General features: G+C 44.1%; 1 protein-coding gene across 2 annotated transcripts in view; it reads left to right on the forward strand.

Annotated features, from left to right (window-relative positions):
* The window catches only part of TRIM36 (tripartite motif containing 36), a 538,470-nt gene extending 523,706 nt beyond the window's left edge, over positions 1-14,764 (forward strand). For both annotated transcript variants that reach the window (XM_078675525.1, XM_078675526.1), the window contains exon 10: positions 12,401-14,764. In XM_078675525.1, coding sequence (XP_078531651.1) covers positions 12,401-12,755 — 355 coding nt within the window. In that variant the 3' untranslated portion in view covers positions 12,756-14,764. The remainder of the gene's footprint in view (positions 1-12,400) is intronic.
* The last annotated feature ends 1,192 nt before the right edge of the window (positions 14,765-15,956 follow it).

A 15,956-nucleotide genomic window follows, 5' to 3' on the forward strand; every position in this document is an offset into this window, starting at 1 on the left:
GCGTCAAAGCACACCTGGGAGGCATTCAGCCTTCCGGGTGGTAACCCAATGATGAAGCATGCCACCAACTAGCTTGGTGGGTGAGGGTTCCTCCAACAAATCAAAGGGTTCCCACACCAAGGAGACTTTAATTAAATAAATGCGTAGCAAATTTGATGGTGCATCATTTCACTGAAACCTTGATGAAAAAGGTTTTCTAGAAGCATAGCTCTGCATCCATTGAGTGCCCCACATGATACCAAGATACCGGAAGGAAGTGTTCACCTATCTCCACCCCAACTGAGCCAGGGCTGTCTCAGGCGCCTCTACCAGGGACCACAGTGAAAACTTTAACTACTTTTACCTATTAATGTGCAGACCCACCACTTTCCCACATACCTACCTTTGTGTCGGAAGCTATGTGGGGAGGAGGACAGCAGGGCGCTGCAAGTAGAACAAAAAAAATCACTGAGCATAGGGATACCAGATGTGTAATGTCCCTTATTGTGATGCCAGAGTCTCCCAAGTCGTCCTTAAGCTTTGCCACCAGTGGCTCCATCGCCAGGATGAAGAGGAGTGGTGAGAGTGGACAGCCTTGCTGCGTGCCTCTCCACTCACCATTCATCAAACACCATCCCCCCACTTCGCAACTTAGCACTGGGCACCATTCATAGGATCCTCACCCATTTACAGACAAGGGGACCAAGCCCCATCTTACGGAGCACAAGCAGTAAATGTCGTCACTCCACAGTATCAAACGCTTTAGGGATGTCTACTAAAACCAGCGCCAAATCCTTTTTACTTCCTTGTATGGAGTGTATTACATGTGCAAGTCTTTGCAGGTAAAGAGCTGTTGCACTAGCATAGACACACTGGTCTTAATGCACCAGCGTTCCTACTACAGCAGTCACCCTTTCTGCTAGGACCTTACACAGTATTTTTGTGTATATGTTGAACTTGGTGAGAGGCCTGTAGGAGGACGGGTTTGTCACATCTTCTCCAGGTTTTGGGACCATACATACCACTCCCTCCCTAATGGTGGGGGGGGGGCATTCCACTGTCCTGCACCTCATAAATACCTCAAGCAACGGCCCAGCCACCTGCACTGTGTAAGCCTGGTAGAACGCCACCGGGAAGCCATCACCCCCGGTGACTTCCCTCTATTCATCTTACCCATCGCTTTCCTGATCTCTTCTAGGAAGATGTCCACCTCCAATTCGTCTCATAACATGGCTAGCAACATAGGCAGGTCCACACTTCCCAGATACCTGGGCACCAAAGCAGCGTCAGCCGCCTCCCTTCCTCTAAAAGAGTCCCATAGGTGATCCCCTAGAGTGTCACAATGAGTCGTTGGGAGGTGGCCATGGTCCTATCTCGATGACGAAGTCGCATTAAAGATTTCTGTTTGTCTCCCGTTTAAGCCACTAGTCCAACAACCTACTAGGTCTATCCCCCTTCTGATGCAACTGTTGTCTATATTCCCAATGCTTAAACTTGTCCAGTCTGTTCCACGTGTCTGCCAAGCGCCTCTTAATAACAACAACCGACCTCTCTAATCCAGTTCCACAGTGACCCCTCTTGGGGCCTTCGCAAACTCACTGTGTAATTGCTGGTGCAGACCACACAATTCACCAAGACATTCCCTGAGAATAACTGCATTCAGGACTTCCCGTTTAGTACCCTTCCTGTATGTTGAGCCACAGTTACCCTCCAAGTATTCTGAGATCTTTTTGCCTAACATTTGCCTAAACGGTGCCTGCAATAGGGAGTCTTTCTGCATTCGCCAAAATCTCAGTCCATCCCGAACTCTTGCACCAATCCATTCCAACAACAGAGGGGAGTGAATAGATAAAAACCTACACAGATGTGTGGCCGTCTGAACATCTACCCTTACGTTTGCTGTACCCAGAGCTCGATCCAGTCGGCTTTAGGTACCATGGGCGTCCGATTAACAAGAATAGCCCCTCTCTACCGGGTATTGTATTGTTCTTGCCACACATCCTTACATCCCGGATTATGCATGACTTCAGTCAGCATATCTACCATTCCAGGTTTAGTTAGGTCTCTGGGGGGTTTATCTGTCCATGTTTTCATCCAGGACACAGTTAAAGTCCCCTACCCATAGTAGCCGCTCAACCATATTATCCTTCACCAGTGACTGCATTTTTTGGGGAAAAATCGCTATCAACTACCTTGGTGGCATAGAGGTTCAGAATGGCGATATCCAACCTATCCAGCACTCCCTGCACCAAGACATACCGACCTGTGTATCCGCCTCCATATAGATCAAGCAGAAGGGGACGCTGGGTGCCACGCAGATCGCCACCCTGCGAGCATAGAAAGAGAAGGTGGACATCATCAGTTGCCCCCTCCATCTTTTCTTTAGTTTATCCGCCTCACTGTCTGGGAGGTGTGTTTCCTGTAAGCATGCAATACTCACTCCAATGTCTTAAATAGGAATGCACCCTGTATCTTTTAATGTAGCTACCCAGGCCTTTGAAATTCTGTGTGATAATCGTATATTTCTGTATTATACAAGCGGTTAGTACCCCGTCACCTTTTGCCTCTCGATCTCGTACTTCCCCATAAGTCGAGCATCTCCCTTCTTCCGCTCCGCATCCATGTGTGCTTAACTCGAATATTCCATAGCATGACATGTACCGTAACAGAAAAAACAATGAAACCCCACCACCCCTTCACACCCCGGGCAATCTTAACCTGTTCGATGCTCATGACAAGGCCAGCTCGTCATGAGGCACGGTTGAGCTGTGCTTATGACGAGCTGGCCTTGTCATGAACAATGGTATTCTAAGAATGTTAGCGCAGGAGGGGAAAACCCCTTAGCAGCCAGGGTGTTAAGACCACAGTAAACTAACTAGTCATGAACGCCCACCATCCTGTGCCAAACAAGCACAGAAATCACCTACCTCCACCTAAGTGTAATCCAACTGGTTGGCACACTGTCTAGAACCAGTCTCCAACCCTTGCACAGTAAACTGATATGCAGGAGCGGGTGATGCTGGTGTTTTCCCCAACCCTTTGAGGGCAGAGTCCCACACCAGGCCTCACTCCGACTGCCCTAACAGTGCCCTAAGGTATTTCCCCGTAGGAGCTAGTATGCAGCAGCAGCACTTGTCAAAGGCACACAGAAGTGATCGTCCAGATTGAACACCTCATTACCGAATGTTCCTGAGTCTCATGCAGCGTCTCTGTCCCGTGCTTCCCTCCTCCCTTCAATGTACTTACACACCAGGACCATGGCCAGGTGGCCGCACCAAGAGTCAACCAGCCTGGGATCCAGCAGTCTCTGATATAATCAGGACTGGACCTTCCTCCCCACTGCTTTGAATACAGATCAAGCTGGCATAGTATATCTGCACATCTGCTAGCGGGCCTTCTTCCTTCACTTCAGTTCGAGATTCCGTATCACCTCTTGCTGTCAACTATCCTTGAGAATACTCCATTGTGTGGCTCTTCGTGCCAACTACAACCAGGCTTTGAAGAGATTTGTTCTCCAAGCGGGACTTTTTCCCATTGTTCAAACTAGGCCCAAACATCATTGGGTCAATCAAATTAATTGCTTTTGCCCTGTGCGACCTCCCGGAGCCGGGTGGGGAACAGCAGCATGTACGACAAACCTTATAGTCCTGAGTTTCTGCTTGACTCTACTAACGTCTTGCTCTAGGAAAGTACTTTCTGAGTATAATTTGGGAAAATAGAAGCATTGTGGCTTACGTATTTCAGCTCTCCTTAAGGATGCCATCCTTGTCACGGTAGTTAAAGATTCATGCAATAAGGGCTCTCAGAGTGCCCGCCGGCTAAGGGTGCATCGCCAGTGCTCTGGGTGCTCGCTCAACCACGAACATGTGGGACAGGCCCTCCGGCTTGAGATTAGGGATCCAGTCATTTAGGATGAATTCTGCTGAGCTCCCCTCTGCCTGCTCCTGGAACCCCACCAGACTCAAGTTATGATGATAGGACTGGCCTTCAGCGTCCTGAACCCTATCTTTCAGCATCTTTGTTGTGGCTGTCAGTTTCGCAACGTGTTCCTTGAGGTTGACAACATCCTGGCCCAGGCCGCCAATCATTTGCTCTGTAACCGTCACTCTCGCTGACACATTTTGGAAGTCTGCACGTAGTAGGCCCACCTCATTCGCTACTGTGTCTATCTTGCCTTACAGTATGGTGCTAGACCTCTGAATTGCTTCCAGGACTTTCGACTTTGCCTTGGGCCTAAACAGCTTGGATCCTTCATATATGCGGTACCGGCAGCACGTCTTCCACACCTGGGTGCTGTAACACATCCTCAGGCGAACCGAGGGATCAGTTCTCTCATCGCTGCACCACAGCCATGGTCTGGCCGCTCCAGCAGCAGCTCTGGGGACGCTGCCTTCCGGTGCCACCTCCTCAATCCGGCGGGAGTTCAGCCCCTAAGGGCAAGATTGGCATTAACGAGGAAACATACCTTTATTAAGGGACACCAGGATGAAGTATACCATTTCAAGAGTCTGTCCGCCTCAGGATAAATGCATTTTGTTAATCCTATGGTGAGGATGCCTCAGGATCATTAATTGGGGCGACGGAGGTCAAGGCATCCGAGTGGCCATCTTGCTTGCTCTCTTCCTCACCGTAGTTCCAGAGGAAGCATTTTATGAATGCCAATGGCTGGACAGTTATATTTTAGATAAACCCTGCAAGGTCTTGTCAGATTTAAAATGTCATGTTATTGTTTATGTTTTATTTTTTTAAGGAGTAAGGTGCCAGCACATGCAAAAGGTGAGTTGTGTGGTGCAATATGTTTTTCCAGGCATGCAAAGACTAACTTGAGGAAAAAAACTCATACCTGGCCGTTTGCTAGCACACCTCAAGGTCTGAGTGGTTAGTTAACCCTAAACTATTGAGGAATGGACCTTTGGTTTGAGGGCAAGCTAGTCATGTCAACTTTTAATTCTGGGACACATTCAGCAGGAGCCACTATGCCCTGCCAAGACTTGGAAGCAGTCAACAGATAGGAAAATGTAAATATTTTTCAATTGCTAAACTAAAATGCTAAATTCCTTGCCTAAAATATCTAACTCACATCTAAGACCTTCTTACAGAGATTAAGCATAATACCATAGTCAACCCATCTCTTAAAACATTCACTAGCTGATTTAAATGTTGCGCTTTACTTGCAGCTTACATAGGACTGTATTCTCATCTCACTTGTGGTCTTGGGTGTGTGTGTGTGTGTCCCAACTTGCCCCTGAGCAGGCAACAGATCAAGGAGAATCCCTCACAGGAGTTCATTCCACCACATTGTCACTCGCAAAAATCGCTGATTTGTTGGAGTCCACCATTGTGCACACAACTTGCTCCAGACCAAAAATGCCCAGCAGAGCTCTGGGCTTTTGTTAGCACCTAAGCCCAAAACTTCAGATAATTGAGGTAGACTCTTGAAGTGTCTTAGATATGCCCACTGGTGCCTGTTAATTCTCCATGCATGAGGCGGAGTAATTTCTGATAGAGCCTCCCAACCACAGATTCCTCACCTTTGAATAATTCCCAAGTGTCAGACTGGATCTGGAAACTTTTGAGCCGTATGTCTCTGCACTGGTAGTTGGTGCAGAGGTGCTAGGCACAGACTCCGTTCAGCTCAAGAAGTGACATGGGGACTACATAGGCAGCACTCTTGCAGCCTGACATCAGTTCCTTTCTTTTCATGCTCCAGGAGCGGATTCTCTTTTTCAGTGTGCATGGCAAACATCACCTCTCAAGACGAGAGCATTCAAACTCTGCAGGGGCTGTCACAAACAAATGTCTGTGACAGATGCTCATCAGGTTTGCATGTGGTGCCTAGGACTGTGCCACGACTCTAAGGCCTGCAGTGACTGCATGTCCATAAACCCTTACAAGACCACACAGCGAAGCTCTGTTGCTAAGCACAAGAAGATTTTGTGACGAGACCGGTCCAAGTCTAATGGTCGGGCCTGGTCCTGTTATCGGTCCAGAAGTTGCAGGAGTTGTCCCTGAGGTCAGTCATCATCGCACACCAAGTCTTTGAGTAAGTTGAAGAAAAAACCCAAAAATCCCAGTTGGATTCCCGCCAGTCTCACACTTCTGAGAAGGCGCAAGGACGTCACCATGCCCCTCGAACTGTAGTTAAACAGTTCTTTATTCCACAGTATACAATCACACACTGCAAATTACATCATACTTTTCACATCACCACACCCTGACGCATCCCAGCATATTACGCAGACTGTCTAGAGTCCGCCTCAGAACCACCAGGATCTTAATGCATATAACACTGTAATGATGAAGTCCAGTAACCGAGATGTATATTAAATAGGTTTATTTAGACTTAGTTTTAGGTTGGTAAGTATATGTAGAGGAGCCCCAACAGGAGCAGCCTGTCTGCTTCTCAGCCCATACTCAAACTGTGACCCTTCATCTCACAGGCACCAAACATTCCATTTATCATCACCACAACAACATTTCATCACTTGTTTCCTCCTCCTTTTGCCATTCCTCAGCAGGACCTTAACTTGGTCCTTGCATATTTTCCCTGTGAGCCGCTTCACAGCTTTTACTTGTGACTCCTCACCCTTAAGACAATGTTCCTCCTCTCCATCACTTTGGCACTCCGAGTAAGTGAGGTTCAGGCTCTCCGCGTTAACCTGCCTTTTTCCCAGACAAACTAGTTCTGCAGACACGAGAATCCTTCTTGCCAAAAGTTGTGACACTGAATCTCATCAGTCAGACCATCACCCTGTTGCTTTCTATGCTTTACCTCATCCCTCTAAAGAGGAACAGACTTGCTCGCTTGAATCCCAAAAGAGTGCTGAGCTTTGACATCAATCATACTAGAGAAAACCAGGTGGATGATAAGCTGTGGGGTTCACTGGAGGGAAAAATGGTAAGGCCTTACAGTAACAGACGATCTCCAGCTAGATCGAGCTCTGCAACGAGATCTGCTATGCACTGACCAAAAAGCAGCCTGCAGAAGATGTGCGAGCATATTGCACTAGTGCCAAACCTGCTATCCTGGACATCTGCCAGGCAACGACATGGGTGTCACACCATACGGTCACAAATAACTACTGTCTGGACAGCCAGGTTCACCGGTAGAGGCATTTTTCCCGCTCAGTCCTACAGGAGTTTTTGGTTTCAGCCAATTCACAAACCCACCTCCTATTAGGTACTGCTCTGGTATCTATTCAAAAGATGAAGAATCTGTGTTTACATATCTGTGGCAAATCTTGGCAGGTACCTCTCACCAACGGTGTGCTCCAGGGGTCATCATTGAGCCCAACATTGTTTAACATCTACATTGCTTTCTTTATGCAGATTGTTAAAAAGTATGTTTTTGAAATAATATTGTATGCCGATGATATGGAGCTGATCATGTCTATGAAGCAGGACATTGAATTGAGAACATTAAGCTTCTCTTCGAAAATTGTATGATAGATATTGCTGCTTGGATTAAAAAATTGTCGTCTTGCTGTTTGGCAGTGTGCAACATTTATGGTCTTTGGACTGGTGATTTGCGGAATTAAGTACCGCCTCATCCCCCAGTCATTCAGCAAACATTTAGGAGTAATAATTGACCAGGAACTGTCAATGAAAAACCATGTAGCCGCAACCAGTGGGACTTGTTTTGTGACCATGCTTATCCTAAAGGAAAGTCTTTCCCTGGCTCCAGCTAGGAAAACACTGGTCCAGGCACTGATCATGGGTCGCTTGTTTTGCAGCAATACCTTGCTTATTTTTTTTTTAAAACAGATTTTATTGGGGTTCACATATGAAGAGCATACATCCTTTTCAAATTATCATTGAATATCAGCTGAGCTCACTATGTCGTAAGTGTCAATTCAGATATAACAGAATATTGTTTCACCCTTCAGCAAGTCAGTTGCATTCTCTGTAATCCCAGCGTGTATTGTCCAACCGTATCAGTAACAGGAGCCATAACGTCGCTCCTCAGGACAACCGCTGTGCAGAACTCGAACTTAGTGAGCATAAGCCTCTTCCCCTTCAATAAGTCAGGTACCTGAACATCCAACGCACCATCCCTCCCCCCCCCAGACATACTCAGACCCAACCCCCTCTCTACCCTCCCCCCTGCCCTCCCCCCTCCCCTCAGATATGCTGCTTCTCCAGTACAATGTGTGCTGCTCACGGGGTGATCTAACCAGTCCCATCGAGCTCTGTGTCAGTGGCCTAATCATCGTCCGGTAGAATACACACGATCAGGGGGGCCTCATTGCCCATTTACTTGGCCACCCGACTACCCTCACCCTGGGTCCGGCATAATCGAAATGGTGGATAAGATCAGGGGGATCCGTCCTCGTCATCAGTTGGGTCTTTAAGTAGTTCTGTCAGTGCTACCCAGGCCCTGGCTGTGTCTCTCAGCTTGTCATTGTCAGTTCTCCGAGCTAGTTGGAGTTGAATCGTCCCCTCGCAGTCTGCCCACTTAAGGAACTCTCTGAGCCAGCGCCCCGCGTTAGGGTCTGTGGCCGCTTTCCAGTGGCTGGTGATTTCATGCTTGGCCAGAACCAGCCCCAGATCCAAAAACCTGCTGGTGGTTTTGTTGCGGGTAGTGTGGGGAAACCAGTGCAACAGACACAACGCCGGGGTATTTTGCAGGTCCCTCTCTGTTACCTCAGTCAATTTGGTCAGTACCCCTCCCCAGTAATCCCGAAGTATGGGGCAATCCCAGAGCATGTGCATGTACCCTGCATCCTCCAGTCTGTATCTTGGACAGGCGGCGTGGGAGTCGAAGAACTCATTAAGTTTAGAAGGAGTGAGGTACGCCTGATGGAACACATAAAATTGGATGAGTTGGAATCTGGCGTTTCGGGAGCATTTCCATGCTCTTTCCATCAACATATCCCAGGGCTTAGGCTCGATGGGAATTTCCAGGTCTATCTCCCATTTGGCGTGTAGCCTCTCAAGTGGAGCTCTCAGGCCCTGCGTCAATCTGCGGTAGAGGCACGTGACCGCCTTAATCCTTCCCGCAGAGGTGACCGCGTATTGGCAAGGAAGGAAAATCTGCGGTTCTTCCAGAGCAGCAATACCTTGCTTATGGCAGCCAATGACAACCTTTTAACAAAACTTCAAGTCATACAAAATTCTGCTGCTCCACTGGTCTGCAACCTCCCTGCAGGCTCTCCTTTGGCCCCTGTTTTTAGGTCCCTCCACTGGCTACCGATCAGAAAGTGCATCTTTTTTAATGCATGTTGTATCGTCCACAAAGCTTCACTAGGAAGATCTCTGCAGTACCTCAAGGACAAACGATGCTACTACCGTTCTGCACACTCCGGTCTTGTGATAAGGTTGTTCTAGGTATCCCATGAATTGGTGCCTCAAGATATGTAGGCAGAGCTTTCTCTTAGACTGCTCTGAGAGCATGGAATCAACATCCTGATGATCTTTGCAGCTTCGTGGATTTCACCCAATTTAGGAGACTATTAAAAACTTGGTTATTTTGATAATTGGATGCGTTACTCGATCAGGCCTAACCCCAATATACACCTCTGGGTGTGATTTGTTGTGCTCTGTAAATAGATACAACATAATATCAAAAGAACAAGTTCCTTATCTTCAGTAACTCTTTCCGGTAAAGACTCCGTTAAACACAGATTCCTCACGGACCCTTCCATACAACTAGTTCTGTGAATTGGGTTCTACCCATTAGTAAGATCTCCAGTTTAGGAACCTGCATACTTGTCAAAGCCAATTTACTTTTGAGGCTCTGTGTATGGCGGCGCGGGCAGCCTTGAAAGTGTGCGAGGGGGGGACCTATATAGGCCGTGCACATCATTTCCAGAACGTCGTCCATATGGAGACGCACAGCACCACTAACCAGCGTGCATCGGTTCTGCTAAATTTTTCCTGATATAGTCTGATGCCTGGGAAATATTCAAAAGGTGAGGAATCTGCAGTTAGATAGAGTCTCTACCAGAAAAAGCATTACCGAAGGTAAATACCTTGTTAATTACGATCATGGTTTTGTGAGGACAGCCTAGGAGACCCTGAAGAAGATTTGCCCTCTGGTGAAGGTGAATGGGAGAATCTATAGAAAGTTCAGGAGAATCTGAAGCCAGACTTTGTGCTTTCTAGAGAGGAGGAACCAGAATGTTCCTTATCTTCTGTCTTCTAACCTGTAATATTAGCATGGGAAGTATGACGGAAAGGGGACACATATATAGCTTCACCATGCTTCGTATTCGGCGTAACTCTTCTGGGACTTGTACTTTCAGGTCTGGCCTCCAACTGTTAAACTGGAACAATTGAGTGTGCACCAAGGAGGCAAATAATTTCACCCGACAAGGGCCTTTGTGGGTCATCAATGCTTAGAATGGGTACACAAGTAACTTTCAACCCTTTTCGCTATACATTGAAGTCTCTACTTGGAAATCTGGTGATGAAGGCTTCCGTGTGAGTAGGTCTTTGCAAACTGGGCCAGGACCTGTGTTCCCGTCTGACTGACGTGGTTGGTGTAGGTGTACCAGACAGCTCACTTGTTGTGTACCAGGAGGAAGATGCAACACTGCACCCCCACCCCATGCACTTCACTGCCAAAGTGCCTATGTTTTGCTCCAGGATGTTAACATTGTGTTCTCATACCTGAGCAGACCTTCTGATGGGTACACATCCATACAGAGGCAACAAACCTGCCCTGCTGGTTTTGAACTTGACTATGTCCAGAAATGTCACAATATCAGCCCTTCCATTCCAAATCTTAGTGTGATATAACCAACTCGGAAGCTCTAAGTATAGATAATTTGATAGTAGAACTATCTAAAAGTAAAAGATGCATCTTAAGATGCTGCAGGAACTTGTAACAAAAGGTCCTACCAAATATGGCATAGCTGGAGCACAAGAGAAGGTCTACACCCTCAGTCATCTCCATCACCTTTAGTGTGCTGCCATAGGTCATTGTTGCTGATGTTGTTGGGCCAGCGGATTTGGAGGATTTTCCTCAGACCAGTGTTGAAGGTCTGGGCTTTGTTGGTGATGGTCACATTACCATCAGTCTATGGATGGGGACCTGTAGATCCATATTAACCGACAACCTCATCAAGGCACAACAATGACACACTACCTCAATCTCCTCCACAAGTCACTCAAAATCGCCCTTAGCTAATTTAGACTTGGATACCAGGCAGCTGCCCAAAGCTTGACTATAAGAAGACTGGCTTCCTCTTGTTCACCAGCAGCTCTAGAAATCACAGATTTAAGCTTGGGTGTCTGGCATCCGCCTATGTAGCTTCAAACTATGCTAAATATAACCTTGACTCGGACCTATCAGTCTATCTTCTGAATCAGAACAACAGTGCAAGTCCTGGTCACATCTCATTTGAATAGAGACAACATTCTGCTCAAAGGTATCCAAGATACAACTCTAGCACCCCTGAAAGGCATCCTACACTTTGCCACACATCTCAACAAGAACTTTATGAAAACACATTACCCAAACAATCAAGTTGCTGCATTACTTTCCCCTACAGTCATCTTTCAAACCAGCTCCAATTAACGCTGACAAAGTGACACATCCAGCTAAAAAAAGTACTGCTACATACATGCATAAGCAACACAAATTAAGAACAATTCTGTAGGGAACATTTTAGGTGGTAGCTTACCTCCACCCGTATTCCTTAGCAAATGTTTTTCTTTCTGGCGAACCAAAATGTTTTTCTAAGATCCGAACTGGTTTGTCTAAATGTATAGGCAAATTAAAATTAAACCTGTATTTAGCAGTTGCATGCCAAATCAATCGACTGTAGCTTTGGACAAGAGCTGTATGACTTTAAAGTGAAAACGTGACAAAATCGGTTCGAACTTAATTCAATACTTCGATCTTTGTCCTAGACAATGCTGAAACAATAATGTGCTTTCATGTTCATTATTCCTAGTGAGGATAGCAAAGACCTATATTGCTCGACAGTTAGAGAAAAATACTTAATTCTGTCCGCAGAGATAGCAGTGGACCTCAAGTGAGACAGTCTCCTCACTCGAGCAGAACACTCAGGAACGAAATCAGTACAATCACTAAATAAGCCAGTAGAGGTGGAAACATTGTACTAATAAATCTTGAGCGATTAAAGAGCCTTCAGACTTTTTGATAAACAAGAGTTATTGGAAACTCTAAATCCAAGCAGTTGGGTGGTGTACTGCCAAATTTACAAGAACGAGGAGATAATAACTTAGTCATGAAGAGTACATATATTTAGACAATCCAAGAGGTTTTGTGTTGAGTTTGATGTCAAGTACTATTCAACTTACTTTCAACGTGTTGCATGCAATATTTATGCATGTATGTAAGAACAAAGTGTAGGTTCACCTTATCATATAAGTATGTTTACATTTCTTATAAAACAAAATAATACTGTCGGAACATGTTTCAAGGATGAATTTCTCTGTACCTTTTGTTTAGGTACGATCAAGACAGTGGTCATGACAGTGGAAGTGAAGATGCCTGCGATGACTCATCACAGCCCTTTACTCTTGTTACCATAGGAATGGACAAACTATTTATTCCAAAAGCATCGAATGTCTCCAGTGACTATGAAAACAGAGTTCTTCCTTTGCCATCTCGCATAGGTGTTTTCCTTGAATATGAAAAAGGCATGGTTGGGTTCTATGATGCAGATAGTATGAATTGTCTTTATGAACGAAAGGTAGAGTGCTCGGGCATGATGTATCCGGCGTTTGCAATGATGGGTGGCGGAAGAATAAAGCTCGAAGAATTAATTTCCATGAAGCATTTGGAATACCCAGATGAAATGTAATAAATAGAAATATCTACAAGATACTTTACTGCAAGTGGACCCGTTGCCTTGATGCTCATATCTGATACATTACATTTTATCTCCTTCATGCTGTCTGGTGGATTCTTCTTTCTCAAGATAACTTGTACATAGTATTCCATTGTGAACTAAGTCCAATGATAACAGTAAACTCTCTACATTGTTTTATTTTTTCAGAGTGGGTATGAATTTCTCAAATCTTGTGATCGAGCAAAAAAATGGTACATATACTAATAAAGATTTTTGACATTTTGATAACTAAGAACTGACAGTGAAACTCTTGGACTGTTCTACAAACGTTAGACTGTCTCCATCGTACATGTTGTTGCGATTGTGATACAGCCATTCCATTCGTGTACTGCATTGATGTGGTTAGCGATTGATGGCTGTTGACTTGCTGATTTCACAGATGCTTTTAAAGATGCGGGGTGCTTAATGTAACCTTGTTACTACCGACTAAAAATCGGGCACTTAGAAAGGTATTTTCACATGTTGCTTTAGAAGAATACACACATTCTAAATTTCACAAGTAAAAGCAAGGCAACTCTCATACTTGAAATTAATGTATTTTATGATCTCACACTATTATTTATCTAACGTCTATTTGTGTATTGAGACTTTAATGAATGACTTGTGTGTTTTTGTAAATTTTAGCGCTGAGCCATGCCCACAAATGTCTATTTTTACACATAGCTCTATCTGTATGTTTGAAATATATATATATATGTTGTAGAATATTTGTTTTGTTGTTTTCGCTTTTGAAAAACCTAGAGAAAATGTTATTTAACTAATGTAGCAAGAACCAGGTTCCTCGGTTGCAGGTTGTAAGAGTAACTAAATCGATATTGACAGGTTTGCTTCATGGGGGAAATAGTTGCTTTTAGTTTTATTTACAGTTTGAAAACGTAAACCAACAAGCCTCATTGTATTAGATGGATTGCATTTTATTTCCTGTTCATTTGCTCTTAGTCTTCTTTAACTTGTTTGGATAGAGGCAGTGTGTACATATTTGTTGATTTTCTCAGTTCAATAGTGCAGAAAAATAGCCTCCTCAAATATGAAGTGTCTTTTCATTATCTATTTAACCAATGTGTGTGTATATATATGTATAGATATGTAACAAGTGTGTTTCGTATCTATAAAGAGAGAGGGCAGCTTTGTAGTATCTAGTTTGCTTTACTGCACGGGTGGCAGGCTATAGTTACCCAGTGTCATGTAGATTCAACCTCGCTGAACATTAGAATACATATATCACTCTAGCTGCTGATTTCATATTTAGTTTATGCAAAATTGTTCCAAATGAGTAAAGAGAAAGAGGTCAAATGTATTACAAAACGACCACTGATACATAATGTATTATAGTACGTTTATTTTTCATCAACATGATAGAAGTACATCCGAATGTCTGAATGTCTATATTTGTTTCTGTGTGTACGTATATACATGTACAACTATATATATATATAAAGATAGAAAGACATGTAGACGCATGCATGTATATAAATATCTGCCTGTTTCATTTACTTAACATGTAACATGAATGCATCAATTGTATACTCTTTTGGTGTTTGTTTCTTCTTTCCGTTTCATGTAAGATCAAATGTTTACTAAGTTGAAATGTATTTGACATGGTTTTGTGATCCAAACGGTACATTGGAAGTGAACTTTCGTCTCTCTCATTCTTTGAACGTTACTTTTTTTTAATATGAAAGAGCACTTTACAACATACACTAAGCTAACACTATGAAGTGTTGTATTGTGTGATATTGCTGCTAAAGTAATTTTCCTGTAACACCTCGTGTTGCAAAACCTGAAATCTCTGTACAGATGTAAATTATGTAGTAGTTCATGAATGTCTAAAGCTGTAAAAAAAAAAGGCAAGCTTGTTTGTCGATATTCTAAGGTGTACATTTGCGTTCTCTTTATGGTTTGAGTTTTATAAAATAAAGCTATTTAAAAGATGGTTGGTCAGTTGGGCTGACTGTTTTCAAGACTGTGTTGTGGTTCTTTATATCACCCTTTACAAATAACCCATTGTAAATTAATCAAAACATGCGAAATATTCCTTGACCAATGTCTATTTTACACACAATTAAGATATATAAAATTCATTGTGGGGTGAGTATGGCAACTATGAAAAAATTAATCCTCACCTACTTACTTGGGAAATGTTGACAAGCCAATAAAGTGAGACATAAATGGCAGTTTTGCAGATTGCCTGTCCAGAATATTTCTTGAGAATAGCTAATTTATTCGGTGTGTTGTGCCACTGTGCTCACATTATTTCAGCCCTCACAGCTATTAGTGGAGTTTCTGGAAGGACAAGAGTTTTGCCAGTTTTGCCCTTTCCTTTTGGTCTTGTGTTAGCCAAACCCTTTTGATTTTATTAATGTTTTATGTGTAATATGCTTCATTATAGGGGTTTTCTGGAAGTCCTCTTTAGCCATTGATATGTAATTGTCATTCACGTCCTCCCTGCACACTGTAGCATATAGCATGGGGTAGTGAGGGAGCCCACTTCAACCATTGACTACCTTCACTGTGAATGACAACATTTTCCCTTTCACAAAGAGCACATCAACACACAAAGTAGTCCCCTAATTTGCCAAGGAGTACTATGGCATTGTGTGCTCTTTGAAACCAAAATAAATGACAAAATAAAACAAGCATTGACATTTCCAAAAGGCAGGCAGCCAATCCCAGTCTATTACTCTGGCAATGCTCGCTATATTTGGAAAGCTGCCCTCAGCTATATTATGGCAGTTGCCATAATTGGAAAAACACTCATCCTCACACAGACCTACATCGAGCAGAATAGCACATTGGCTGTTAATAACCACTACATCTTAAAATAATCTTTTCTGTTTGCACTCAGAATTCCAAGTTATTCCCTCGCCCCACAAATTGCCATCTACCCGCCCAATACCTTGCTTTGTTTTTTTATGTTCGTTTTTGTGAGAACATGGTAGCTGCACACTATTACAGGGTTGCTTGCTTTGCTTTCTTTGTATGGCAGCCTGCACATACTTTTATTTTTTGATGGAGGTTTCTCATCCCAAAAAAGCAGGGTTTAGGCCATGCAGTGCTTGTGGAAGCAGATGTTGGTCACAGACCCGCGAGGCTTCTTAATCTGCTGCCTCATCACCAAACACTACTCTAAGTTCTGCAACAGATGCTCCCTGG

Source organism: Lissotriton helveticus, chromosome 2_1 (assembly GCF_964261635.1).
Source record: "Lissotriton helveticus chromosome 2_1, aLisHel1.1, whole genome shotgun sequence".
NCBI lineage: Eukaryota > Metazoa > Chordata > Amphibia > Caudata > Salamandridae > Lissotriton > Lissotriton helveticus.